The 25,387-nt window shown below is 66.6% G+C and overlaps 4 protein-coding genes across 4 annotated transcripts; 1 reads left to right on the forward strand and 3 right to left on the reverse strand.

The window, feature by feature from the left end:
* The first annotated feature begins 134 nt into the window (after positions 1-134).
* Positions 135-6,020, forward strand: ILF2 (interleukin enhancer binding factor 2). Its single transcript, XM_054177554.1, has 14 exons — positions 135-217; positions 500-539; positions 1,005-1,049; positions 2,086-2,190; positions 2,460-2,537; positions 3,163-3,265; positions 3,351-3,416; positions 3,553-3,669; positions 3,780-3,858; positions 3,983-4,070; positions 4,223-4,284; positions 4,654-4,768; positions 4,872-4,962; positions 5,776-6,020. The coding sequence occupies exons 1-14, from the start codon at positions 213-215 to the stop codon at positions 5,934-5,936; spliced, it is 1,155 nt and encodes a 384-aa protein (XP_054033529.1). The 5' UTR covers positions 135-212; the 3' UTR covers positions 5,937-6,020.
* Positions 6,021-6,550: 530 nt separating this feature from the next.
* SNAPIN (SNAP associated protein) lies at positions 6,551-7,712 on the reverse strand. The gene is made up of 4 exons (XM_054177547.1): positions 7,582-7,712; positions 7,010-7,056; positions 6,772-6,890; positions 6,551-6,666 (listed from the first exon to the last, which is right to left on the reverse strand). The coding sequence occupies exons 1-4, from the start codon at positions 7,710-7,712 to the stop codon at positions 6,562-6,564; spliced, it is 402 nt and encodes a 133-aa protein (XP_054033522.1). The 3' UTR covers positions 6,551-6,561.
* Positions 7,713-8,802: 1,090 nt separating this feature from the next.
* Positions 8,803-13,460, reverse strand: ECM1 (extracellular matrix protein 1). The gene is given in 9 exon segments (XM_054177588.1): positions 8,803-8,978; positions 9,079-9,166; positions 9,646-9,791; positions 9,793-9,867; positions 10,696-11,079; positions 11,604-11,896; positions 12,127-12,204; positions 12,389-12,460; positions 13,306-13,460. Coding segments are annotated over 9 exon segments (1,356 nt in total). The 5' UTR covers positions 13,352-13,460; the 3' UTR covers positions 8,803-8,804.
* Positions 13,461-14,727: 1,267 nt separating this feature from the next.
* On the reverse strand, positions 14,728-24,443 carry TARS2 (threonyl-tRNA synthetase 2, mitochondrial). Its single transcript, XM_054177553.1, has 18 exons — positions 24,368-24,443; positions 24,049-24,248; positions 23,409-23,532; positions 23,197-23,318; positions 22,990-23,107; positions 22,620-22,684; positions 22,464-22,542; positions 21,660-21,806; positions 21,464-21,562; positions 20,944-21,110; positions 20,682-20,844; positions 19,858-19,995; positions 18,131-18,208; positions 17,907-18,007; positions 16,618-16,719; positions 16,401-16,473; positions 16,036-16,150; positions 14,728-14,906 (listed from the first exon to the last, which is right to left on the reverse strand). Exons 1-18 carry the CDS (start codon positions 24,425-24,427, stop codon positions 14,758-14,760), a joined length of 2,100 nt encoding a protein of 699 aa, XP_054033528.1. The 5' UTR covers positions 24,428-24,443; the 3' UTR covers positions 14,728-14,757.
* Between the last annotated feature and the right edge of the window lie 944 nt (positions 24,444-25,387).

Below are 25,387 nucleotides of genomic sequence, written 5' to 3' on the forward strand. Positions count from 1 at the left end.
CCCGCGCCGTGAGTGGTCGCTTTCCCCCGCGCCCCGCCTCTCCGCCTCAGATTGATGCCTCGCCGAGCCAATGATCTGCAGGGATGTGCTGTGAGTGGGCAGACTCGCGGCGGGCGGAAGCCAATGGGCGGGCGGGTTGTTGCGAGGTGCGGGAAGCGAAGCCTGGCGGGGTCTGCTCGGCGGTAGTCTTCATTGTTCGGAGCGGCGGAACCATGAGGTGAGCGGGGAGCTGAGCGGGCCGGGCCGGGGGTCCTTGCTCCGCGGGAGGGGATGGGGACGTGGGGGCAGCCCCGGGGCGACGCTGGAGCCCTGGGGGGACTCTCGTGGGGGACTCTCGTGGGGGACTCAGGCTTTGGGCGGGCAGGAGCTGGGGGAACCCTCGGGGAAGGGTCCCCCGGGGAAGGGTCCCTGGGGGAAGGGCGCCTCAGGGAACTCGCAGAACCTCCTCTCGGGCTTTGTTCCCGCTCCGCTCACAGTGTTTCCCTTCTCTCTCCCGCAGGGGCGATCGAGGCAGAGGCCGTGGCGGACGCTTTGGTTCCAGGGGAGGCCCTGGCAGTGGGCGAGTCTGGCTTCTGCTTTAGCGAGGGTGGCTCTTTAGAATGCCAGGTTTAGGGGGGTGGGCTGCGGCCGCCCCAGCGGGGCGAGCTGCCGGGGGAGCGGGGCACAGAACCCGGGGCTTCAGCTTGGCAGTGTAGCACAGGATAGAGCTGAGGTGTAGAGCTGGGAGGCGGGCGGGGGGCTGCTGGCCTCTGCGGGCCGGGTCCGTGGGCACGGGGAAGCCCTCGGTGTGCGGCCACTGCCCGATGACACCGGGGCGGCGGCGGCGGGGGGTTAGTTACCGTCAGGGGAGGGTGGTTATAAAGAAATCTGTCCGTTTCTGTAGGGCCTTTCTTGCCTCTTCAGCGCGAATCTCTGCGGGGTGGCGATGGGCTGGGGGCGGGGGGCGGGGGGCTGGGGACAGCTCTGCAGAGAATAGAATCTGGTTTTCTCTTTCCCCTCCCTTTAGGTTCCGGCCCTTTGTGCCCCACATCCCCTTTGATTTCTATGTCGTGAGTAACTCTCTCCTACAGAGCTCTCCACAGGCACCAGCTGGGGGAGTTCTTTTGCCATGTTTAAAGCTGCCTCTTAAAGTCCTTGTTTGCAGACCTTGGTGTTTTGACTTCTTTTAGTGGAGGTGGAGGGCAGAAGCTCGCTGAAAATCCTCTTTTGCTCAGTGACTAACCCTAAGGAAAGCTCTTCCTGGCTCTGGTTTGGAGTAGTTGTGTCCAACCAGCGTGACCAGGATGGAGTCCAGTACAAAACCACGTTGGGGTTTTGTGGTGGCTGTTCTGGCAGCTCCCTGTAACACAGGGCTTGCTCTGGTGGCTCTCACCCAGCTGCCAGATGCTCTCCAGGCCCTTTTTAACACATTGGTCCTCCCAAGGACCAGCAGCAACACATTTTCTGCCTTTTTACAGGAGGAAATCATTTCATAGGTTTGTGGAATGGGTTGGAAGGGACCTTGAGGTTCATCCAGTCCCAACCCCCTCTGCCATGGGCAGGGACACTTCCCCCCCCAGCCCAGGTTGCTCAAGGCCTCATCTAGCCTGGCCTTGAACACCTCCAGGGAGAGGACACCCCCAGGGCTCCAGCACCCTCACACCAAAGAAGTTTCTCCTCTTGCTCAGCTGGACCCTGCTGAGCTTCTCCCTGTGGTGCCATGGTCAAGGAGGGGAAGAAGCTGCTGTGCAGCTGCAGCCTGTTGGAGAGCTTGCAAAGCAAGCAAGTTGAATTTTCCTTTCCAGTCCCTGCAGATCCCTTCATGGCAAGGGGAAAGCTGCAGCCAGCTGCAGCCAAACAGCAAAACCCCCTCCTGATGGACCCCTTTGGGTTAGGTCTGCCCCCACCTCGCACCCTGCTGGTGCATGGCAGCAGCTCCACTGCTGGAGGCTCGCTGTGGGCAGGGCTGGGCCTCCCTCCCTTAGGCTGCCATGGAAAGAGGGGCTGGAGAGCACCAGGAAATGGAGTAAATGCTGCTGCTGAGTGGCTTCAGCTCAGGTGCTGCCTGCCTGGGGCACTGCAGTCTGATTTCTGATCCCCTTTCAGTGCGAGATGGCTTTTCCCCGGGTCAAGCCTGCTGCTGATGAGACAGCCTTCAGTGAAGCCCTGCTGAAGAGGAACCAGGACCTTGCTCCCACTGCTGCTGAACAGGTTTTGTGCCCCAAGTTCCCTTACACTCTTGGCCTGTGGGCTTGGAGAGCACAGAGGCAGAGCAGGCTTGCAGAGGGCAGAGCCAGGAGCAGCCTGGTAATGAAGGACTTGACTCTGAGCAGAGCTCTGCTGTGGGGCTCCTTGGCTGATGATTGTGGAACCTGCTGTTTGATCTCTTTATCTGCCTTGCATCAGGGCTGTGCAGGGTTAGGGCTCTTCCAGTCATGCCAGACAGGTGGTAACACCACTCCTCTGCCTTCCCTTCCCAGGCTTCCATCCTCTCCCTGGTGACCAAAATAAACAACGTGATTGACAACCTGATTGTGGCACCTGGGACCTTTGAAGTGGTGAGTGGCCCAAGGGCTGAGCTCAGGAGGGGAGCTGCTGGGGGAGCTGCTTTGGCACAAGGGGTGATGGTGTCCAGCCACCAAGCCTGGCCCAGAGGAGGCTAAAAGTTCCTGGTGACTCTCCAAAAGTGCAGCAAGTGCCTTAAATTCATCCATTGGCTGCCTCCAGTTCTGGTGTCCCCAGCAAGAGGAAGGGCAGAGGAGGCCACAAGGATGAGCCAAAGGCTGGAGCAGCTCTGCTGGGAGGCTGAGGGAGCTGGGGCTGTGCAGCCTGCAGAGGAGAAGGCTCCAGGGGGACCTCAGAGCTGCTTCCAGGGCCTGAAGGGATCCTGCAGGAAGGCTGCAGAGGGACTTTGCATGAGGGGAATCTGAGACAGCCCCAAGGGGGAATGGTTTGGAGCTGAGGCAGAGCAGGGTTAGAGTGGAGCTGAGGAGGAAGCTCTTCGGTAGGAGGGTGGCGAGACTCCGGCACAGGCTGCCCGGGGAGGCTGTGCCTGCCTCCTGCCTGGGGGTGTTCAAGCCCAGGCTGGATGAGAGGTGTCCCTGAGCATGGCAGGGGGTTGGAGGAGATGATCCCTGAGCTCCCTCCCACCCTGCTTTGTCTTTGCCTCTTCCCTCCCCCCAGCAAATCGAGGAGGTTCGCCAGGTGGGCTCCTACAAGAAGGGCACCATGACCACCGGGCACAACGTGGCCGACCTGGTGGTGATCCTCAAGATCCTGCCCACCCGTGAGTGCCCCCAGGGCAGGTGCTGAGCCCACCACGGTGCTGAGCCCTGCTCTCATCTCCCCTCCCTCTTGCTTCTCCTCCCCAGTGGAAGCTGTGGCAGCCTTGGGAAACAAAGTGGTGGAAAGCCTGAGGGCGCAGGACCCCAGCGAAGGTGAGAGGGCTGCTGTGCCACCCGGGGCGGGGGGTGCAGCTCCAAAGCCCTGGGAGGTGCCTGGAGCTGGTGCCTCTCCTGCTTGGTGGCACCTTCCAGTCCCTCCATGAGGGCTTGTGGGCTCTCCCTCCCCCAGTGCTGACCATGCTGACCAACGAGACCGGCTTCGAGATCAGCTCTGCCGACGCCACGGTGAAGATCCTGATCACCACCGTGCCGCCCAACCTGCGCAAGCTGGACCCCGAGCTGCACCGTAAGGGCTCTGCCCCCTGCCTTGCTGGTGTGGGCTGGAGCCAGCCAGCCTGCCTCCTCCTCAACCTTTTGGGTCAGAACCCCAGGAATGTGTCTGCTGTGCTTTTGCAGTGGACATCAAAGTGCTGCAGAGCGCCCTGGCCGCCATCCGGCACGCGCGCTGGTTCGAGGAGAACGCCTCCCAGTCCACGTGAGTGCTGCCCCTGCTGGGCCAAGCAGCCTAGGGGAAGGGGGGTGAGCAAAGGGAGCAGGTCCTGGGAGGTGTTGGGCCTGGTGGGAACCTCCCCCCACCCTGCTGCTGCTGCCTGCTGCAGGGTGAAGGTCCTGATCCGGCTGCTCAAGGACCTGAGGATTCGCTTCCCTGGCTTCGAGCCTCTCACGCCGTGGATCCTGGACCTGCTGGTGAGCGCCGGGGGGGGGATGCTGGTGGTGGTCCAGAGCTGAGGGCTGGCTGCCTGCAGGTCCCTGAGCTCCTGCAGCAAGGGGGGGAGCTGGGGTTCTTTCCATGCAGGAAGCCACTCTCACCCCAGCTCTTCCTTTCCTCGCCTCTCCAGGGGCACTACGCTGTGATGAACAACCCCACCAGGCAGCCCCTGGCTCTCAACATCGCCTACAGGTCTGGCAGCTTCTGCTTCCCTCCTCCCTGTCCCTGCCACTGCCTGGGGCTTGGGTGTGCCTAATGGTAGCAGCAGCACCTTGGGGCTGGGAGGGGCTCAAAGTGGAGACAAAGCAGCCTCCTCCTGTAGATCATAGGAGCAGGGAGGGCTCAGGCTGGAAGGGACCTCAGGAGGTCATCTCCCACCTCTTCTCCAGTCTCGGTCTGCCCTCTCAACTCAAAAGCCATTGCCCTCCACCACCGTGGGCAGGGAGGCCTCTTGACTACACTCAAGGCCTCAGCACCCCCAGGGTGTGCTGCCTGGGGCCTCCCTGGCTGCCTTTCTGTGCTGGATGGTTCCATTTCCAACCCCCAGCTCTCGTCCTGCAGACGCTGCCTGCAGATCCTGGCCGCGGGGCTCTTCCTGCCTGGCTCCGTGGGCATCACCGACCCCTGCGAGAGCGGCAACTTCCGAGTGCACACTGTCATGACCCTGGAGCAGCAGGTGAGGCTCTGCCGGCCCCAGCCCCGCCCCGGGGGCTGTCCAGCCCCGCCCCGGCCCGCCCCGGGGGCTGCCCTGCCCTGACGCCGCCCCCCGCCCCCTGCAGGACATGGTCTGCTACACCGCACAGACCCTCGTCAGGATCCTCTCACACGGAGGCTACAGGAAGATCCTGGGCCAGGAGGGAGATGCCAGCTGTGAGTGGGGAGCTGTGGGTGGCTGGAGGCAGTGAGGATTGGATGTCAGCAGGGATGGAGGGGAGGGGAGGGTTGGAAGGGACCTTCAAGACCATCCAGTTCCCACCCCCTGCCATGCCCAGGGATGCCTCCTCCAGCCTGGCCTTGAACACCTCCAGGCAGGGGGCAGCCACAGCCTCCCCTGGGCAACCTGTGCCAGGCTCTCCCCACCTTCACTCTCAAGAATTTCTTCCCCTTTGCCAGTCTCAATCTGCTCTCTCCACTCAAAGCCATTGTCCTTCACCCTGGCACTCCCAGCCCTTGTCCAGAGTCCCTCCCCAGCTCTCCTGCAGCTCCTTCATGCATTCTGAGGTCTCCCTGGAGCCTTCTCCAGGCTGAGCAGCCCCAAGTCTCCCAACCTGTCCCCACAGGGGAGGTTCTCCAGCCCCTGCTTATCTTCATGGCCTCCTCTGGACCCTCTCCAGCAGTTCCATGTCCCTGTGCTGGGGTCTCCAGGGACAAGTGGCTCACTTCTTTTGTTCTGGAAGAAGCTGGATTGAGATACTGGGGGGAAGTTCTTCCCCAGGAGGGTGGTGAGACAGTGGATCAGGTTCCCTAGAGCAGCTGTGGAGGCTTCAAGGCCAGACTGGATGGGGGCCTTGAGCAAGCTGCTGTAGCAGGAGCTGCTTTGGACCTGGATGGTCTTGAACCCAAGCCACTCTGGGACTGTATGGAGCCCCAGAGCTGGTGAGGAGGGTTGTGATGCTTCCCCCACTGCCTGTCCTGGGGCTTGTCTGTGCTGCTTGAGGCCACCCTGAGCCCCTCTCTTTGCAGACCTGGCTTCTGAAATGTCCACATGGGATGGAGTAATAGTGACCCCCTCAGAGAAGGCTTATGAGAAACCTCCAGAGAAGAAGGAAGGAGAAGAGGAAGAGGAGAATCAGGAGGAACCTGCTACAGGGGAGGAGGAGGAGAGCATGGAGACACAGGAGTGACTCAGCCAGGCCCCACCTGGCAGCAGAGCCTGGGACAGGACAGCTCCAGCCAGGGAAGGAATGGTCCAGGTACCTGTGCCTCCTCTTCAGGGCTTGTCCCTCCTCTGCAGCAGGACCTCCCACCCCTGGGTGCTGCTGCTTGAAGGGACACCAAGAGCTAAGCAGAGGAGTTGAAGCCCAGCCCTGGCAGCCCCTGGCTGTGTTTTTACAAGTTGCACATAAAAATGTTGCCCTGTTTGGAGTGTGTCCTGCTGGGGCTGGGAGGGGGAGGCAGGAGGGGCACAGAGAGGGCACCTGGGCAAGGTCTGAGAGCAGGGAGGGGTAGGATTTAAGTCATGGGCTGGGGAAGGGTGGAAGAGGGGCAGCAGCCCCCCAACAGTCACTTTTATTTTGCTGCCTACAACTGCTGCAAGATGCTTTGAGGTCCCCTCCCCCCCCCCCTCCCACCCCCAGCTCCTTCAGCTGCAGCCTCCCTCTGCAAGGACTTCTCCCCCCTGTGCCGTGGACACTGCTGCAAGCAGGGACCAGCTGCTCCCCTTGCCAGCAGCTCACTCTGCTGTCCTTCAGGTGCTCCTTGTCACCCAGCCCAGCTCCTGGGGCTGCTGGCAGAGCCCCCCTGCAGGCTTCACTTGCCAGGCAGGCCCTGGGGGTAGCCCCCAGCTGCCTCCAGCAGGGCCTTCCTGCGCAGGGTCTCCTTGGCCACGCTGTGGTTCAGCCTCCGCAGCCGCTCCTGGGGCGGGGGAGCAGCAGCCGTCGGCATCAGAGGAGGGGGATGGGGACCCCCTCCCTGCCCCCTCCCCCCGGCCCAGGGCCGCCCCCAGCCCCGGGGGCTGACCTGAGCGTTCTGCAGGATGTTGTTGACCAGCACCACCCTGCGCCGCGCGTTCAGCAGCTTCTTCACGTAGGGGTCGAGGTCCAGCGCCACCTTCTGGTCCTCGTTGATGCGGCAGAGCTCTGGGAAAGAGCCCCAGGGGCTGGGAGTGGGCCCCCAACAGCCCCCCCGGGAGCTGCGGGGCAAGCCGCGGTGTGCCCCCCACGCAGCGAGGCTGTGGAGCCGACCCCTCCTGTCTCACCTGTGGCCAGGCTGTCGATGTGCTCCCGCAGCTCCACCTGGCTCTCCCTGTGAGGGGACATCTTGGGGACCAGGGCACAACCCTCCACCCCCTCCCATCACCCTCTACCGCCCCTCCCGACACGGAACCTGCGCCCCCCCAGTTGCCCTTAACTCCCTCCCCCCACCCAGTGCTCACCCGCATCCACCCTCAGCCACTTCGCCTTCTCCCCGAGCCAGCGGCAGGGGAGGTTCAGCTTGGCCATGAGGAACAATTTCTGCCCCTCGAGGGCCATCAAGGCCTGGCCCAGGCTGCCCCGGGGGGCAGGGCAGAGTCCCCCAGTCCCCCCGGGCGGGGGGCAGAGCCCCCCAGTCCCCCCGGGGGGCAGAGCCCCCCAGTCCCCGGCGGCTTTTCAGAGCCCTGCAGCTGCGCTGCCGAGGGCCAGGGCTCGGTGGTGCCCTGGGGCTTAGGGCTGGGCTGCAGCTCCCTTCCTCCCCGCACGGAGCCACGAGAGGCGCTCCGGGAGCCTTTCCGCCGCCTCCGGGCTGCCTTCCGCGGCCCCGGGCCCCCTCCCCAGCGCCCCCTCCCCGGACCTGACGGCGTGGACGTGTCCGTCGAGCTGGCGCACGGCGGGCCGCAGGAACTGCAGCAGCCCCTCGGCGAACAGCTCCCGAGCCGCGGGGCCGCCGCCGCCGCCGCCGCCGCCGCCGCCGCCCGCCGCCATCTTCGCGCCGCGCGGGGGCTGCCGGGGCGCGGCGGCCGCGCGCGGCGTGGCGGGAAACGCAGTCCGCGGCGGCGGGAAAGGCCTCCGCGGCCCCGCGTGGGAGGGGACTCCGCTGCGCCCTCTGCTTGAGACCTCCCCGCGGGGCTGGGCGGGGGGGGGGGGCGCAGCCCTCGGCACCGGCAGGGAGCTGCGGGAGCGAGCGGGGCCGAGGGGAGGCCACAGCAGTGCTGGGGCAGGGCTGGGAGCCCTCTGCTGGGAGGCTCCAGGCTGGGAGGGTTCAGCCTGGAGGAGAGGTGAAAGGCTCCAGGGAGACCTCCTGGAGAGCTTCTTAGAGCTGGGGACAGAGTTTGGAGCAGGACTCGTGGTGGCAGGACCGAGGCAGGGGGATTGGTTTGGGAGTGCAAGAGGGAGATGGGAGAGTGGAGAGGAGGAGGAAATTGGTGCTGCTGAGGCTGGGCAGAGCCTGGCCCAGGCTGCCCAGAGGGGTGGGAGATGCCCCCCCGGCTGGCACCAGCCCAGCTCAGGGTGGTTGGGGCTGTGGGCAGCCTGCTGTGGTTGGGGCTGTCCCTGCTGGCTGCAGGGCTCTGGGCTGGATGAGCTCCGAAGGTCTCTGGGGTCACTGCAATGTGGGGGACACGGCAGGTGACAGTGCCACTGTGGGGATATGTGGGGGGCATCGAGACACCCCCAGGGGACACACAGCCACATGTGGCCTCTTGCCCCCTTCCTGACCCTGCACTGGGTGTTTGTGGCGGGGGTCAGTGCCGGGCAAGGGCCACCTGGGCCCCGGCGGTGCCTGGGGCGCACCCCAGAACACAAACAGAGCTGGTCACAGCCTGGCACACCCCAACACTGCAAACACCCCAACTCCCGGCCCCACACCCCGGCACACCCCGGGCTCCGCTGGGGCAGGGGGAGGTGAGGCCCTCTGGGGGACACTGAGGACCTGGTGAACCCCCACAGCGTGGGGAGACTGAGGCACGGGGACAACGGGGGACGCTCGAAGTGACACCACAGCACCTTTATTGACCCACTTGTCCCAGGATTGGGGGGGGGGGGGGGGGGGGGGGGGGGGGAGGGGGAAGGGGGGAGTTACTCCTCATGGTCAGGGTGTGGAGGATCCACAGCAGCCCCCAGAGTCACCTGGGCCAGGTAGGTGATTTCGAAGCAGCGACGTCGCTCAGGGTCCCCCCAAGAGCAGCAGTCCTCGGGGTCCCGCCAGCCCTTCCCCACGCTGGCACAGAGAGTGGCAATGCCCTGGGACAGCTGGGGGACAACATGGGGGCGTCAGAATGACTCGGGGGGGGGGGGGGAGGTCCCCTGAGCTCCTGCACCCCTCCTGAACGACCCCAGCCCCAACACTCACCTGGTCCTGGGCGCAGTTGCTTTGTTCCTCGGGGGGCAGTGAGCAGCATGAGGTCGTCAGGGCCCCCAGCAGCTCTGGCACTGGTTTCCTGCAGGACACCAACACGGAGGGGGGGTCACCACTGGAGGGGTTCCCCTCTGAGATGGGGGTGGGGGCAGACACTTGGGTCTCCTCTGAGAGGGTGGGGTCTTCCCCCTGAGTGGGGGGTTCTGGGCCATAAGGCCCCCCTTGAGATGGGAGAGTCCCAGGGGAGAGCAGGGGGGGGGGGGGTCAGGTGCATGGAGCTCCTCTCAGATTGTGGGGATCCCCTCCTTGATGAGGAGCTCCTTAGTGCCCCTGGGGGGCAAGGGGGTCGCAAGGAAGTGGGGGTGCCCAGAGTGCCCTCTGGACCAGTGTGGGGGAGGTCACAAAGTCAGGGGGTGCTAGGTCACAAGGGTGCCCCATCACATGGGGGGACCCCTCCCTGCTGGGGGGGGTCCTGAGGGGCTCTCAGGTTATCTGGAAGCCCTCCGAGACTGAGGCTCCTCGGGACGGGGGGGCGCTGGGCGCTGGCTGGGGGGCACCCACCTCTTGCTGATGAGGACGGTGGGGCCGCAGAGGGTGCGCAGCATGGCGGGGCCGGGCCGGGCCAGGCTGACGTTGTGCAGCTCCCGGTCGTAGCCGGGGTAGGGGGCGGCGGCGGCGAAGCAGCGGCTCCGGGCGCGGCCCCCCCCCGCGCTGGCAGCATTGGTGCTGCCGAGTCTTCACCGACGACTCCTCCCGGCAGAACCTCTCCAGCCCCTTCCGCCACTGCCGGCGCGGGGAGGGGGGCGTCAGACACGGACTGGCAACCCTGTTTCTCCCCTGGACCCCTGAGTCCACCTCCCCCCCCCCCCCCCGAAACTCTGCCCTGGATGTTCCCCGGAGTCCCCTCCTTGTCACCCGGGACCCCTCCCCAGACACCTGCGTGCGTCGTGTCCCACCCCGAGTCCCCTGCACACAGCTGGATCCCAGCCTGGCTGCTTGGATCTCCCCTCCCTGGACGCCTGGGTCACTCTCCGGGCACCTGGGTCATGCCCGGGCCAGCCGGGTCCCCTCCCCGGATGCCATGCCTGGGTCCCCTCCCTGTTTCTAAATGCTTGGATCCCTTCCTGGATCTGGATCCCTGCGTCCCCTCCCCAGACCGCTGGGTGCTTCCTTGTCACCTAGGTCCCCCTGGATTCCTGGGTCCCTTCCGGACAGCTGAGTCCCCTCGGACCTGGCTCCCCCCCGGGATGTCTGTGTCCCTCCTTGACACGCAGGTCATTCCCAGGACACCCTGGTCCCCTCCCCGGATGCGACACCTGATTGCTAAGCTCCTGGAATCCCTTCCCGGACACCTGGCTTCCTGTCACCTGGGTCCCCCTGAGACCCCTGCCTCTTGCAGCCCACGCGTGTACAGGGGGCCTCACCCTGGACAGCCAGGTCCCTCCCCCACGTCCCCAGACGCCTGGATCCTTCCATGTCACCTGGGTCCCCCCATCCCCTGAGCCCCTCCCTTGGGTCGCTGTCACCTTGGCTCCCCTCCCAGGCGCCCGAGTCCCTCCCCAACCCCTGGAGCCCTCCCAGACGTCCCCCCGCGTCCCCCCAGCCACTCACGGCCTCCTGGGCGCAGCTCAGGCTCTGGTTGCGGCAGCAGCGGCCGAACTCCCGCTCCAGCCGCAGCCGCATGCGGTCGCGGGGTCCCGAGGAGCCGCGGGCGCCGCCGGGGCCGGGGCGCAGACCCCGCAGCTTGCAGATGTTGCCCATGTTGGAAGCCGTGGGCTCCCCTGGGGGGAACGGCAGCCTCTTGGTCGCCTCCCAGCTGGAAGCCAGCGGGGCGACAGCCTTGGTGGCCGCGGCCGCGGTGGCCCCCACGGCGACGGCGGCAGAGCTCCTGGCGAAGCAGCGGCGCCGGGCGTCCCCCAGGTGCCGGCAGCAGTGGAACTGCCGAGTCTTGACCCCGAACTCGTCGGCGCAGAACGCGTCCAGCACCTCCGTCCACTACGGGACAGCAGAACCACACCACCCCCCGCCGCGGTGTCACTCATCCTGCCCCCAGCCCCGGCTGTCCCCATGGCTTCCCTATCTGTGTCCCCATCCCTGAGTGCCCCCCGTGTGTCTCCCCATCTCTGTCCCCGTGGTGCCCCAGCCTTGGCCATGCCCCTGCTCCCTCCCGCCATGTCCCTATCCCTCTGTGTCCCCCTCTCTGGGTGTCCTCCTGTCCCCGTGTCCCTCCCATCCGTGTCCCCATCCCAAGGTGTGTGTCCCCCCCGCCGTGTCTCCCCATCCCCGTCCCCACATCTCCCCATTCCCACATCTCCCCATTCCCACATCTCCCCATCCCCACATCTCCCCGTCCCCACATCTCCCCATTCCCACGTCCTTATCCTTGGATGTCCCTCTCATATCCCCCTCCCCATGTCCCAAAGCTCCCACCCATCCCCAGCACCCGCTGTCCCCACGCCCCCTCCATCCCTGCCCCCAGGCTTGGCCGTCCCCTCCGTCGCCGTCCGCCGGTGACTCACGGCGCGGCGGGCGCAGCTCAGGGCCCCGCGGTGGCTGCAGCAGGCGTCCAGGCGGGGCCGGAAGGCTTCCAGGGCTGCCGCCTGCCGCCGCAGGTGAGCGAAGCCGCTGGCAGGCAGCGGCGGGATGGAAGGGTACCGCGGGGGCTGGTGGCAGTGCGAGGTGACAGCGGCGGCCTCCGGCCAGGCCGGGGGGAAGTCCACCAGCACCGCAGGCCAGGCGGGGCGCGGGGCCAGCGTGGCTCCCGCTGCCTGGGTGTCGGGGGGCAGCGAGGGGTCCTGCTCCTTCTGCCACACTGAAAGCGGGGGGGGGGAGGTGTGTGACACCGGGTGACACATGGCCCTGCGTGGCCTCTTGTCCCTTCACAGCCACCCTCCATCCCATCTCGGTCACTGTGTCCACCCCTGCCCCATCGCAGTGCCCCTCCACCCCCAGCCCTCCTTGTCCCCATGCCCTCCACGTGTCCCCAATCCATGTCCCCACCCCTGGGTGTCCCCACCCCTGGGTGTCCCCTCACGTCCTTACCCTCCTGCTGCTCTGTGCCAGCGTGCTGCAGGTCCACGCTCACCTGTGCCACGATCTGCTGCTGCTTTGGGTCCACCACTGTCACCAACAGGGGACACAGAGCTCAGCAGGAGCACCCTCCCCCCTTCCCCCTCCATGCCCCCCTGTCCCACCATCCCCAACCACCTCTGTCCCCTCCATCCACCTGAGTGTCCCCCCATCTGCACCCCTGGATGTCTCCCTCGTGTCCCCTCTGTGCCACCCCATCCCTGGCTGTCCCTACCCTCATGCTGCTCAATGCTGGGGGGCTGCAGGTCCACGGTCTCCTGTGCCACGAACTGCTCCGGGGCCACCACTGTCACCAACAGGGGACACAAGGGGTCAGCAGGAGCACCCACACCACCTCCCTGCCTGGAGGGATGGGCAGAGCAAGTGCGGACTCCCCACCAGAGGGGGTTTAGAGCCTCATAACGGGGAGGGGACCCCAGTGTGCTCAGAAGGACACAGGTGGCCAGGGAGGGGACCCAGCTGTTTGGCATGGGGACATAGGTGGCCAGGGAGGGGACCCAGATGTGTGGGCAGGCACCCAGACATCCGGGGAGGGCACCCCAGGCACGAGGGTGGGGTCCCAGGTGTCCGGGGAGGGGACCCAAAGGTGTGGGCAGGGACCCAGGTGGCCAAAGCTGGGACCTGGGTTTCCAGGGAGGGGACCCAAGTGTCCAGGAAGGGGACACAGGGGGCAGAGCTGGGAGCCAGGTGTTGAGGAAGGGGACCCAGATGGCTGGGAAGGGGAATCAGCTTTCCAGGGAGGGGACCCAAGTGTCTAGCAAGGGGACCCAGGTGTCCTGAGAGGGACCCAGGGGGGCTGGGGGAGGGACACAGACACCGAGGGAGGGGACACAGGTGTCCCAGTCGGGCCCCGGATGCCCTGAGAGGGACCCCGATGCCTGGGGGAGGAACCTCGGTGATAAAAGAGGGGACCCAGATGTCCAGAATGGGGACAGAGCCCAGGGGACCTAAGTGGCTGGGGAGGGGACCCCAATGTCTAGGGAGGGGACCCCAATGTCTGGGGAGGGGACCAAGATGTCCCATTTAGGGCTGAGGTGTCCAGGGAAGGGACCCAGGAGCTGTCCCGGGAGACACCCGGGGGTCCTGAGAGGGACCCAACAGTCCGGGGGGTGGGGGGCACCGGGGACTCACCGGCGGGGCCGAGCAGGAGGAGGAGGAGGAGGCCGATGGCCGCCATGGCGTCGGGAGCTGTGTGGCCACCGCCGGCTCCGCCGCCTTATGTAGGGCCGGGGCGGGCACGGGGACGAATCCTGCCGGGCTGAGTCACTGCCCTGACGTCGCGACGGGGCCCGGGGGTGGGGGTGTAGGGGTGCAGCAACGGGGTGGGGGTACTGGGGCTGCACCCCCCGCAGAGGGTGACGACCACCACCACGTCCCCGGCCACCACGGCCAGCTGGAGGACACTACAGCGGTCCTGTCCCCCACCCCGCTGGTCTTGTCCCCTCTTTTGGGTGGCCCTGAGCCCCCCCCTTGGGTGGCCCCAGTGTCGTCCCCCACCCCCCCCCGCGACCCCTGCGTCACGGCAGGGGGAAGCGGTCGGAGCTTGGTGGCTTTCGTGGTTTTTGCCCCCATTTCGGGGGCGGCCGCGCCCAGTGAGTCACCCCAGGCACCGGGAAGGGGGCAAAAGAGGGGGGGACACACAACCCACCCAGGGGGGGGGAATCCCCCCGTCCCGTCCCCGCCTGTGTGCTTGTTGTTGTTGTTGGGGGGGGGGGGGGGCGCTCGGCTGGCGTCCCCCCACCCCACATCGGGGGACCCCTCCCGCGGGGCAGCAGGGTGGCACAGCCTCAGTCACCTCCCTTCACCCCAGGACCACCGAGCTGGGGAGGGGAGGGGGGGGGTTTGTCCCTGTCGTGCGTGTTTCCCCACCCCCCCCCAGCCACATCCTGCTTGGTGCTGAGCCCAAAGTCTTGGGCAGGTGCCGACAAGGTGGGGGGGGGACAGCCCCTGCTCCCCCTCCCCCCCCCCCCCGATTGCCCAACGCCGCCGGGACGTGACCGGGAGCTTGCACAACCCCGGGGGGGGGGAAATCCCACGGACCCACACGTGGGTGGGGGAGATACCCAAACGTCTGGGGGGGGTGAACCCCGAGCTCTGAGCTGGGGGGGAACTCAAGTGCCTGGGGGAGAGGACCCGGAGATACGTCGGGGGGGGGGACGGACCCCCCCCCCCCCCTGCTGTCTGGGGTGGAGGAGATGACCCAGGCTGGGGGGCACCCAAGTGCCTGGAACAGGGGAAGCCAAGAGAGCAGGTTGGGGAGGGGGGGGACACATAGATATCTGGGGGGGGGACACACATAGATATCTGGGAGGGGGGCACCCGAGGGTCGGGGGGGGGGGGACACGACACCCGGAAGTCCCCTGGGGGGTTGTCCGCTGCTGCCCCCCTCCCCGGCGCACCCCGGGGTGCTGCCAGCCCCGGGGCAGAGGCAGCCGCCCGGCGCTCAGCTCCTGCCGTGCTCAGCACTTTAATGGGGGGGGGGTCGGGGGTTTGAGGGCGGGGGGGGGGAGGCGCACGCAGGACCACCACCCCCCCCAGCCCCCCCGGGCGAGGGGTGTCCGGGGAGGGGGTGTGGGGGGGTGGTCAGAAGCTCTCCTCGGCGTCGGGGACGCGGCCGTCGCGCAGCTCCCGCAGCCTCCGCAGCAGCCTCCGCAGCTCCACCTCCCCCAGCCGCCGGTTCTGCCTCGTGCGGACGCTGACGGTGCCGCGCGCGCGCTCCCGCGGCCCCACCACTGCGGGGCACCGGCGGAGGGGGGGGGGTGAAGGGGGGGGGTGGGGGTGGTGAGGGGCCGGGGCACCCCCGCCCCCCCCCCGGGCTTCCATTTACTCCATACACGTCCTGTCCCCAGCACCCACCCAGCTGCTGGGCACCCACACCCACGGGTGCCCCCCACACGCCCCAAGAGTGACCCCACAGAGCCTCAGGGGTGCCCCCACAGAGCCCCAAGGGTGCTCCCACACAGCCCCAAGGGTGACCCCACACAGCCCCAAGGGTGACCCCCACATACCCCAAGGGGTGCCCCCACAGAGCCCCAAGGGTGCTCCCACACAGCCCCAAGGGTGACCCCACACAGCCCCAAGGGGTGACCCCACACAGCCCCAAGGGTGCCCCCACACGCCCCAAGGGGTGACCCCACACAGCCCCAAGGGGGTGACCCCCACACAGCCCCAAGGGTGACCCCACAGAGCCTCAGGGGTGACCCCCACACACCCCAAGGGTGAACCCACAGAGCCTCAGGGGTGACCCCCACACACCCCAAGGGGTGACCCCACACAGCCCCAAGGGTGACCCCACAGAGCCTCAGGGGTGACCCCCACACACCCCAAGGGTGAACCCACAGAGCCTCAGGGGTGACCCCCACACACCCCAAGGGTGAACCCACACAGGCTCAAGGGTGTTCCCACACAGCCCCAGGGGTGCTCCCCCACACCCACGGCTGCTGGGTGTCCCCCCTGCAGCTGAGACCAGCAGCCACCACCCGGGGGGACAGTGGGTGCCAAGGTGGGGTGCCAAGGTGGGGTGCCAAGGTGGGGTGCCAAGGATGGGAAGGGTCTCAGGGAAGAGCCCCAGGAGGGTTCCAGAAGTCTCCCAGGGGTTCAAAGTGGGTGTCAGAGGGGTCTTGGGGGAGTCTATAAGGGGAGTCCCCAGGGGGTCTCAAGAGGGGTCCCACAGGAGTCCCAGGGGGGGGTGTTGGTGGGAGGGGGTCCCAGGTGATTCCCAGAGTGGAAGGGAAGGTCCCAGTGCCCCTCCCCAGCAGCTCCCAGCTGCAGTGTGGGGGTGCTGCTGGCTCAGCACAGCCCATCCCGGGGAGGGGGTCCTGGGGGGGTCTGTGGGCATCCTTGTCCCCCCTCCTCCCTTACCCAGCTGGAAGTTGTAGTGGGCGAGCTGTGCCCTGCGGATCTTCCTGGCCAGGGTGGCTCCCACGTCCCCATCCAGGTCTGCCAGGATGCCCTCCCCCTGCAGCACAGCCTGCACCTGCCCCAGGGAGTCAGCGTTGGGGGGTGGGGGGCACGGAGGGGGGGTTGGGGGACAAGGCGAGGGGGGGCACGGAGAGGTGGGGGACGAGGGAGGAGAGAGGGGGATGAGGGGACACAGAGGGATGGGGAGGAGGGGACACGAAGGGATCAGGGGGAGACAGGAAGGTGGGAGGGGGAAGGGGAGGGGGAAGAGGGGAAAAGGAGGAGGGGGATATGGCAGGGGCCATTTTGGGGAGGGGGCTGCTCACCTCCCGGGCATAATCCTCCACCTCCGGTGCCTGGGGGATGACCACAGCCTGCAGCGGGGACAGCCAGAAGGGCCTGGAGGGGGGGGACACAGGGCGCTGGGACCACAGCCCCGGGCCGGGGGGGAGGGGTGCCCCAGAGGGGGAGGTTGCTTCTCTTGGGGGAGGGGGGAGGGAGCCCACAGGACACCTCCCCCCATCCCGACCCCTCCCCACTTACCAGCGGCCGCCGCAGCTCTCGGCCAGCACAGCGACCATGCGCTCGACGGAGCCCAGCACCGCGCGGTGGATCAGCACCGGCCGCGCCGCCGCCCCTGCCGCGCTGCCGCGCACCGGGGGGGGGGTCACGGGAGACCCCAGCTCCCCCCCCCGCCCCGACCAATCCTGACCCCCACCCCCTCCAAGCCCCAATCCTGATCCCCTGCTCCCCCTGATTTGCAACCCGTTGGCCCGATCCTGACACCCCCTCGGCACCGAGCCTGCCCCCCACTCCCAGCTCAAACTCTGCCTCCCCCCGGCTCCAGTCCTCACCCCTGACCCTGTTCTGCCCCCTCAGCCCCAGTCCTGCCCCCCCCACCCAGCCCAAATTCTGCCCCCCTCCCAGCCCCAATCCTCACCCCTGACCCTGTTCTGCCCCCTCAGCCCCAGTCCTGCCCCCCCAGCCCAAATTCTGCCCCCCCCAGCCAAACTCTGCCCCTCCCTAGCCCAAACTCTGCCCCTTCAGCCCCAACCCTGCCCCTCCCCAGCCCAAATTCTGCCCCCTCCAGCCCCAATCTTCACCCCGACCCTGTTCTGCCCCCTCAGCCCCAGTCCTGCCCCCCCCAGCCCAAATTCTGCCCCCCCCAGCCCCAATCTTCACCCCTGACCCTGTTCTGCCCCCTCAGCCCCAGTCCTGCCCCCCCCAGCCCAAATTCTGCCCCCCCCAGCCCCAATCTTCACCCCTGACCCTGTTCTGCCCCCTCAGCCCCAGTCCTGCCCCCCCCAGCCCAAATTCTGCCCCCCTCCCAGCCCCAATCCTCACCCCTGACCCTGTTCTGCCCCCTCAGCCCCAGTCCTGCTCCCCCAGCCCAAATTCTGCTCCCCCAGCCCAAACTCTGCCCCCTCGGCCCCAATCCTGCCCCTCCCCAGCCCAAATTCTGCCCCCCTCCCAGCCCCAATCCTCACCCTGGCCCTGTTCTGCCCTCTCAGCCCCACTCCTGCCCCCACCCCGGCCAAACTCTGCCCCTCCCCAGCCCAAACTCTGCCCCTTCAGCCCAAATCCTGCCCCTCCCCAAACTCTGCCCCCCAGCCCAAACTCTGCCCCTTCAGCCCCAATCCTGCCCCTCCCCAGCCCAAATTCTGCCCCTCCTCCCAGCCCCAATCCTCACCCCTGACCCTGTTCTGCCCTCTCAGCCCCACTCCTGCCCCCACCCCAGCCCAAACTCTGCCCCTCCCCAGCCCAAACTCTGCCCCTTAGCACAAATCCTGCCCCCCCCCCCAGCCCCAATCCTGCCCCCCCAGAGCCCATACCTGGCATACTCCAGCTCAAACCTCTCTGGCATCTGGAAGTCCAGCTGGATGGTGCCACACTGGTGCTGCCTGCCCAGCGCGTCCCGGATCCGGATGTCAATCTGGTGGGACCAAATTTGGGGGGGGGGGGGGAGGAGGGAGGAGGTGTCCCCAGAGGGTCCCAGTTTGCCCCAAAGGCCCTTTGGGACACCCACCCCCCCAAATCTTGCCTCCAGGGTTCTCACCTTGGGGCCATAAAAGGCTCCATCAGCTGGAGCCAGCTCCCAGGGCTGGCCAAAGGTGCGAAGGCTCCGTTCCAGCTGCTGTGGGGACACAGGGGACAGTGAGGGGACAGGGGTGGAAGGGATGGGACACAGGGGACAGGATGGAAGGGATGGGACACAGGGGACAGGGTGGAAGGGATGGGACACAGGGGACAGTGAAGGGAGAGGGTGGAAGGGATAGGACACAGGGGACAGGATGGAAGGGATGGGACACAGGGGACAGTGAAGGGACAGGGTGGAAGGGATGGGACACAGGGGACAGTGAGGGGGACAGGGTGGAAGGGATGGGACACAGGGGACAGTGGAGGGACAGGGTGGAAGGGATGGGACACAGGGGACAGGATGGAAGGGATGGGACACAGGGGACAGTGGAGGGACAGGATGGAAGGGATGGAACAGAGGGGACAGTGGAGGGGACAGGGTGGAAAGGATGGGACACAGGGGACAGTGGAGGGACAGGGTGGAAGGGATGGGACACAGGGGACAGGATGGAAGGGATGGGACACAGGGGACAGTGAAGGGACAGGGGTGGAAGGGATGGGATACAGGGGACAGTGGAGGGACAGGGTGGAAGGGATGGGACACAGGGGACAGTGAGGGGACAGGGTGGAAGGGATGGGACACAGGGGACAGTGAAGGGGACAGGGTGGAAAGGATGGGACACAGGGGACAGTGAAGGGGACAGGGTGGAAGGGATGGGACACAGGGGACAGGATGGAAGGGATGGGACACAGGGGACAGTGGAGGGGACAGGGTGGAAGGGATGGGACACAGGGGACAGTGAGGGGACAGGGTGGAAAGGATGGGACACAGGGAACAGGATGGAAGGGATGGGACACAGGGGACAGTGAAGGGACAGGATGGAAGGGATGGAACAGAGGGGACAGTGGAGGGGACAGGGTAGAAGGGGTGGGACACAGGGGACAGTGAGGGGACAGGGGTGGAAGGGATGGGATACAGGGGACAGTGAAGGGACAGGGTGGAAGGGGTGGGACACAGGGGACAGTGAGGGGACAGGGGTGGAAGGGATGGGACACAGGGGACAGTGAAGGGACAGGGTGGGAGGGAGGGGACACAGGGGACAGTGAAGGGGACACCATCAAAGGACACAGGGATGTGACACAGGCACAGCATCCAGGTGTGACACAGGGCCACGCTGCACGGATGTGACAGCAAAGCTGGGAGGTGCCACACAGAACGTGGGCTGTGATGGCAGAGAGGGGAGGTGGCACACAGGGCAGTGCAGGTGACAAGGGACAACCTGGGAGGTACTGCAAAGTGATGTGCAGGAGATGGGGGCAAGGCTGGCACACGAGGGACAGCACAGGGGGGCAGCCAGGGCAGGATGCCCAGGACTTGGGGACCTGGCACGGTCAGCCTGGCAGCACAGCTGGGACAGGATGGCCAGGGGCATGGCACAGGGCACACTGTGGCCAGGCTGAGGCACAGGGACAAAGCTGAGGCAGCATAAGGGACACAGAGGGAAAGCTGTGACTTGGTGCATGAGACATGGGGACAAAGCTGGCACACAGGGACAAAACTGGGGTGGGCTGCAGGGGACACCGTGGGGCACACAGGCAAGGCAGGGCATGACACGTGGGGCACGCTGCAGGGGACACAAGGGGGAAGCCAGGATGTGATGCTGGGGACAGTGGCAGTGGCAGGGCCACTCCCTGTCCCTGTCCCACCTGCTCAGCACGGTCCCAGGCCTCAGGGTCCCCCAGGAAGCCAGGGGGGCGAGTGGCCAGCGCCAGGCGGAAGGAGAAGCCCAGGACGGAGTAAACAGAGCGGATGAAGTCCAGGCAGGCATCGATCTCGGCCTCCAGCTGGGGGGCAGGGGGCAGGGAGGGGTGACACAGGGTGGGGGGGACAGAATCCCAGACTGGTTTGGGTTGAAGAAGTCCAGCAGGGTCACCCCCAACCAGAGGAGGATGCTCACAGCCCCAGCCAACCTGAGCTGGGCTGGTGCCAGCCCTGGGGGCATCTCCCACCCCTCTGGGCAGCCTGGGCCAGGCTCTGCCCAGCCTCAGCAGCACCAATTGCTCCTTCTCTCCACTCCCCATCTCCCTCTTGCACTTCCAAACCATCCCTCCCCTCCTTGTCCTGCCACCACAGGCCCTGCTCCAAACTCTGTCCCCAGCTTTCTGCTCAGCACTGGGAGGTCTCCAGAAGGTCTCCCTGGAGCCTTCTCCTCTCCAGGCTGAACTACCCCAGAGCCTTCTCCTCTCCAGGCTGAACTCCCCCAACCCTCCCAGCTGAGGGCTTCCAGCCCTGCCCCAGCATTGCTGTGGCCTCCTCTGGCCCTGCTCCAGCAGGTCCCTGCCCGTGCTGAGGGCTCCAGAGCTGCCCTCACCCCTGCAGGGAGGTCTCAGCAGAGGGGGCAGGAGGTTCACAGGGTGGCTCTGGACGGATCCATCCCTCAAGGCACTGTCCCAGCCCTGCTCAGCCGGGCGCCCTGCTGCCAGTGCCCCTGAGGGCATCACCCAGCAGGGCCAGGAGGGGGGCCACTCACCTGCTCCATGGTGCAGAAGATGTGGGCATCGTCCTGCTGGAAGCGCCGGACCCGGGTGAGCCCTGCCAGGCTGCCTGGGGGCTCGTGGCGGTGCAGGACGCCGAAGTCGGCCAGGCGCAGGGGCAGCTCCCGCCAGGAGCGCGGCCGGTGGGCGAACATCAGGCTGCAGGGGGAGGGGAGGGACACAGCCAGGGGTGGGGGAAGGAGCCAACCCCTTCCTCAGCCTGTGCCCTCCCTCTTCCTTGTGCCCTGCAGCACTCACCAGTGGGCTGGGCAGTTCATGGGTTTGAGGGAGAGGGTCTCGGTGCCGGCGGTGAAGGTGAACATGTTGGCGCTGTAGTGCTGCCAGTGCCCTGACTGCTCCCACAGCTCAGGGCTGAAGAGGTTGGGGGTCACCACCTCTGAGAAGCCCCTGGCCCGGTACTCGCTCTGCGGTGCCAGGGATAGGGACATTGACCACCCCCCTGGTGCCCAGCCTCAGAGGGGGGCTGCAGGTGCCCACCGGGACAGGGCAGCTGCAGCCAAGGGTGGGGCAGCAATGGGTGGTACAAGAGGGTCTCTGGGGGGGGGGGGGGGGGAGTGTGGACAGGGTTGGGGGGCACAGCAGGAAGAGGGTCTGGACACAGTGGGGAAGGGCTGCAGTGGGGTGAGGCAGACGTGGGGCCACAAGGTCAGGGCAGGGTGCAGAGCATGGAGGGGCAAAAGCAGACCCCAATGTCTCCCCACCCAATGGTAACAGTGATGTTATTGGGGGGCCGTGGGGGGCTGTGGGGGGGTCGTACCCTGATGAACTCAACCAGGGTGTTGTAGATGTGGGCACCGCGGGGCAGGAAGAAGCAGCTGCCAGGGCTGAGCTTGTGGAAGAAGAAAAGCTCCTGCTCCTGGGGGGGCGAGGGTGTGATGTTACTGGGGGGGGGGCTGCTGGTGACCCCCACCCCAGCAGCCCCCCACCCCCCCCCCCCGAAGCCTGGGGCTCACCCGCCCGATGCGCCGGTGGTCCCGCAGCGCGGCCTCGTCCTGCGCCTGCTGCCAGGCTGCCAACAGCTGGGCGCTGGGGAAGGCGACGGCAGCCACCCGCTGCAGCCACTGCTGCGCCCCCAGCCCCTGCTGCAGCGCCCCTGGCCCCTGCTGCAGCGCCCCCGGCCCCTGCTGCAGCGCCCCCGGCCCCTGCTGCTGCGCCCCCGGCCCCTGCTGCAGCGCCCCCGGCCCCTGCTGCAGTGTTCCTGGCTCCTGCCGCAGCGCCGCCGAGCTCTGGGGGGGAGGAGGGGGAAGTGTTAGCTGGGGTCTCCTGGGGCCCATCCTCCCCCACCACAGCCCTGGCTCTGCCCTGGGTGACACCCACCCTGAGGGACCCCACCCTGAGAGGCACTCACCCCTGGTGACACCCACCCCGGGGTGACGCCGACCCGGGGTGACACCCACCCCGAGGGACACCCATCCCAAGAGACACCCACCCCAAGGGACCCCACCCTGAAGGACCCCACCCTGAGGGACACCGACCCCTGGTGACACCCAGTGGGTGACACTGACCCCAGGTGACACCCACCCTGAGGGACACCCACCCCGAGGGACACCCACCCCGAGGGACACCCACCCCGAGGGACACCCACCCCGAGGGACACTCACCCCGAGGGACACTCACCCCGAGGGACACTCACCCCGAGGGACATCCACCCCGAGGGACACCCACTCTGAGAGACACCCACCCCAAGCAACACCCAGTGGGTGACACCGACCCCGGGTGACATCCACCCTGTGTGACACCCAGCGGGTGACACCCACCGTCAGGACGCGGAGAGCGGAGATGAGCCCTGTGTGCCGGAGCAGGGGTCCTGGGCAGATGTGGAGCAGGGGGCCGCACCTGTGGGGACATGGGGACAGCTGGACAGACGCTGGGGACACCACAGGCCCTGTCTCTGCCCCCTCCCCACCACTCACCTGTAGACACTGGCTGTTGGGGACGTCACCTCCTCCTCAATCTGCTGCAGCTGGAAGCTGTTGTGCTGGGGGCAACAGGACACTGAGGTGGGTGACAGAGGCACAGGTGACACCGAAGGAAGGTGACAGTGGTGTGGGTCACACCAAGGGAAGGTGACACTGAGCTGGGGAGGGGAGGTGGGGGCAGGACTGAGGCTGGGGCACACCAAGGAGGGTGGCAGCAGCACAGGTGGCAGCCACAGAAGGCGACTCCGGTCCCCGTTAACGTCGCCCTAGTCCACAACCCCAAGCAGGAGGGTCCTGATGTCCCCGGGCTGAGGGCCTCTACCCCATGCTGGGACAGGGAGGGGACAGGCCATTAGGCTGTCACCTGGAAGAGCTCACGGAGCTGCCGGCGGGTGGCCTCCAGACGCTCGAAGCGGTGCCTGGCGCGGGCGAAGGCGGCACAGGCGTCCTCCAGCGCCGGCAGCTCGCTGCGCTGCACCGTCCTGCGGGCACGGCGGCAGGCTGGGGACGCTGCGCCCCACGGGGGACGCCCTCTGGGGCCCCTCCCCCCCCGCCATCCCTCCCTCCTTACCTGTCCCCCATGTGGAGGTCGCAGAAGAAGCCATCCTCGGTGGCCTGGGCGCCGCAGAAGGTGGCCCTGAAGAACCGCTCGGCCACCGCGCCCAGCACGCAGGCGCCCGACCGCCAGAAAGCCTGAGGAGGGGACAGGGAGGGCACGGGTAGGGGGACAGGCTGTGAGGGGAGGGGGCTGTGCCGTCACTCCTGTGTCCCCGAGGGACTCACCGCCCGCCCCTCCGGCGTGGAGAAGTCGAGGAGCTCCAGGCTGGCGTCGCTCGCCAGGGGCTGGTCGAGGTCCTGGAGGGTCCCGTTCACCCGGGCCACCAGAGCTGCCTCTGCCAGGCCACCACTGTGGGTACACCACGGGGGCAGTGGGGGCCTTGCAGGGACGCTGTGAGGATCACAGGGACGCTAGGGGGATGCTGAGGACACCTTAAAGACATGGGGCCCCCCCCCCGCCATGACAACACAGTCGGAACAATGGGGACCTCGTGAGGACCTCAGGGACAGTGCAAGAGAACATGACAGGGACCTCAGTGGCATCCCGATGTCCTTGTGGGGACATCACAGGGACACAGTGGGGAGACCTCGGGTACTGGGGGGACCCCATGGGGACCATAGGCTGTGGGAACCCTGTGGCCCTTGTGAGGAACCCTGGGTATACCATGCGGACGCAATGGGGATCCTGTGGACCTTGTGGGGACAGTGTGAGGACCCTGGGGACTCGGTGGGGATTACAGGGGTGACGCTGTGGGGAGGCTGTGGACACCGTGGGTGCGCCGTGGGGATTCTGCTGACTTTGTGGTGACCTTTGTGGGTACCCCGCTGCTGACCCTGGCTGCCCCCGGCCGGGCTCTGCGCCTACCCCAGCTCCGTGGCCACCTGGAAAGGGGTAGTCTGCAGGGCCCGGCCGGGCAGGCGGCTGCCCCCAGGCAGGGTGATGCAGATGGGAGCCCCCGGCGGGGGACCGGTCCCAGTACCGGCTCCATTCCGCTGCTCTTGCTCCGCTCGCAGCTGCTGGAAGAGACGGAGGCTCTCGGTGAGGCGGGAGTCGGGACCTGAGACCTGAGGGCGGGAGGTTAACAGGGCGGGTCAGGACCTCCGGAGAGAGTGCAGGAGGGTGGGGAGGACTCGGGAAGGGTGGGCCCAGGGTTGGGGTGGGGTTCGGGAGGGTCTGAGCGCACCCGGTGTCGCCGCGGAACTCCCGCGAAGAGCAGCCGGGCCGGGCCACGGGCGACAGGCATGGCGGTAGGCCACGCCCCTTCCGGCGCGGACAGGAAGCTGGGGGTTCTCGGGGGCGGAGTCTCCAGCTAGAGGCGGGACCAGACAAGCGACCCCCACGCAGAGCTGCAGGCAGCCAATGGTGAGCGGCCGACAGCCTCCGCCCCTCCCCGCAAGGCGTGACCGGAGGGGTGACTAACCAATGAGAGCTCCCTCGGGGCGGGGCCTGGGGGTTCAAACCCGGCCCAGCGCGCTTGGCTCCATCCCCACGCTGAGGGCGCCTTGGACTCGCAGAGGTCCTTGTTCCGCCGGGGCGAACCACGGGCAATGAGCGGCAGAAGGAGAACTGAGGCGCCCCAATCCCGCTGTCCCTGGGCGTGAGGGTCGCAGGAGTTCTACCCCCGTTTGGGACCCGGCCGCAGAAAGAAAAGAGCCACCAGCTGCTCGGGTTTAGTTTTTTTTTCGGTGATGTTTATGTGGATATCGAACCCTACACCTTTATCAAACATAGCTGATGGAGTCTAGCAACTAAAAAAACCCAACAACAACGGGAAGAAATAAAAAAAACAAAACCGAAAAAAAAAAAAAAGGCAAAACAAAATAAACCAAAACAAAAAAAAAAAGGGAGGGAAAAAAAAACCCAAAGAAAAAACGAAAATCAAGTCAAATTCCAACTTCATATAAAAGCTGCCGAGGCAGCTCTGGGTGAGGAAAGGGGAGTTGGGGGGGGGGGAGGCTCCTCCCAGCCACCTCCCTCAGGCTCTGGTTGAACGATCCGAGATGGAATTAAAAAGTGATCATCAATTATTGTTATATACACACACGTAGAAAGTCAACAGCGTTCCCAGGGACAAAAAAAAAACCAAACCCCCAACCAAAACCCCAACCAAACCCAAATGAACCAACCAACGGACAACAGGGGGGGGAGTTGTAAGGGGGGTGGGGGGCGCCACAGTCTGAGGGGTCCCCCCTGAGCTCCGGGG

The sequence above is a fragment of the Dryobates pubescens genome, chromosome 41 (genome assembly GCF_014839835.1).
Source record: "Dryobates pubescens isolate bDryPub1 chromosome 41, bDryPub1.pri, whole genome shotgun sequence".
Taxonomy (NCBI): Eukaryota; Metazoa; Chordata; class Aves; order Piciformes; family Picidae; genus Dryobates; species Dryobates pubescens.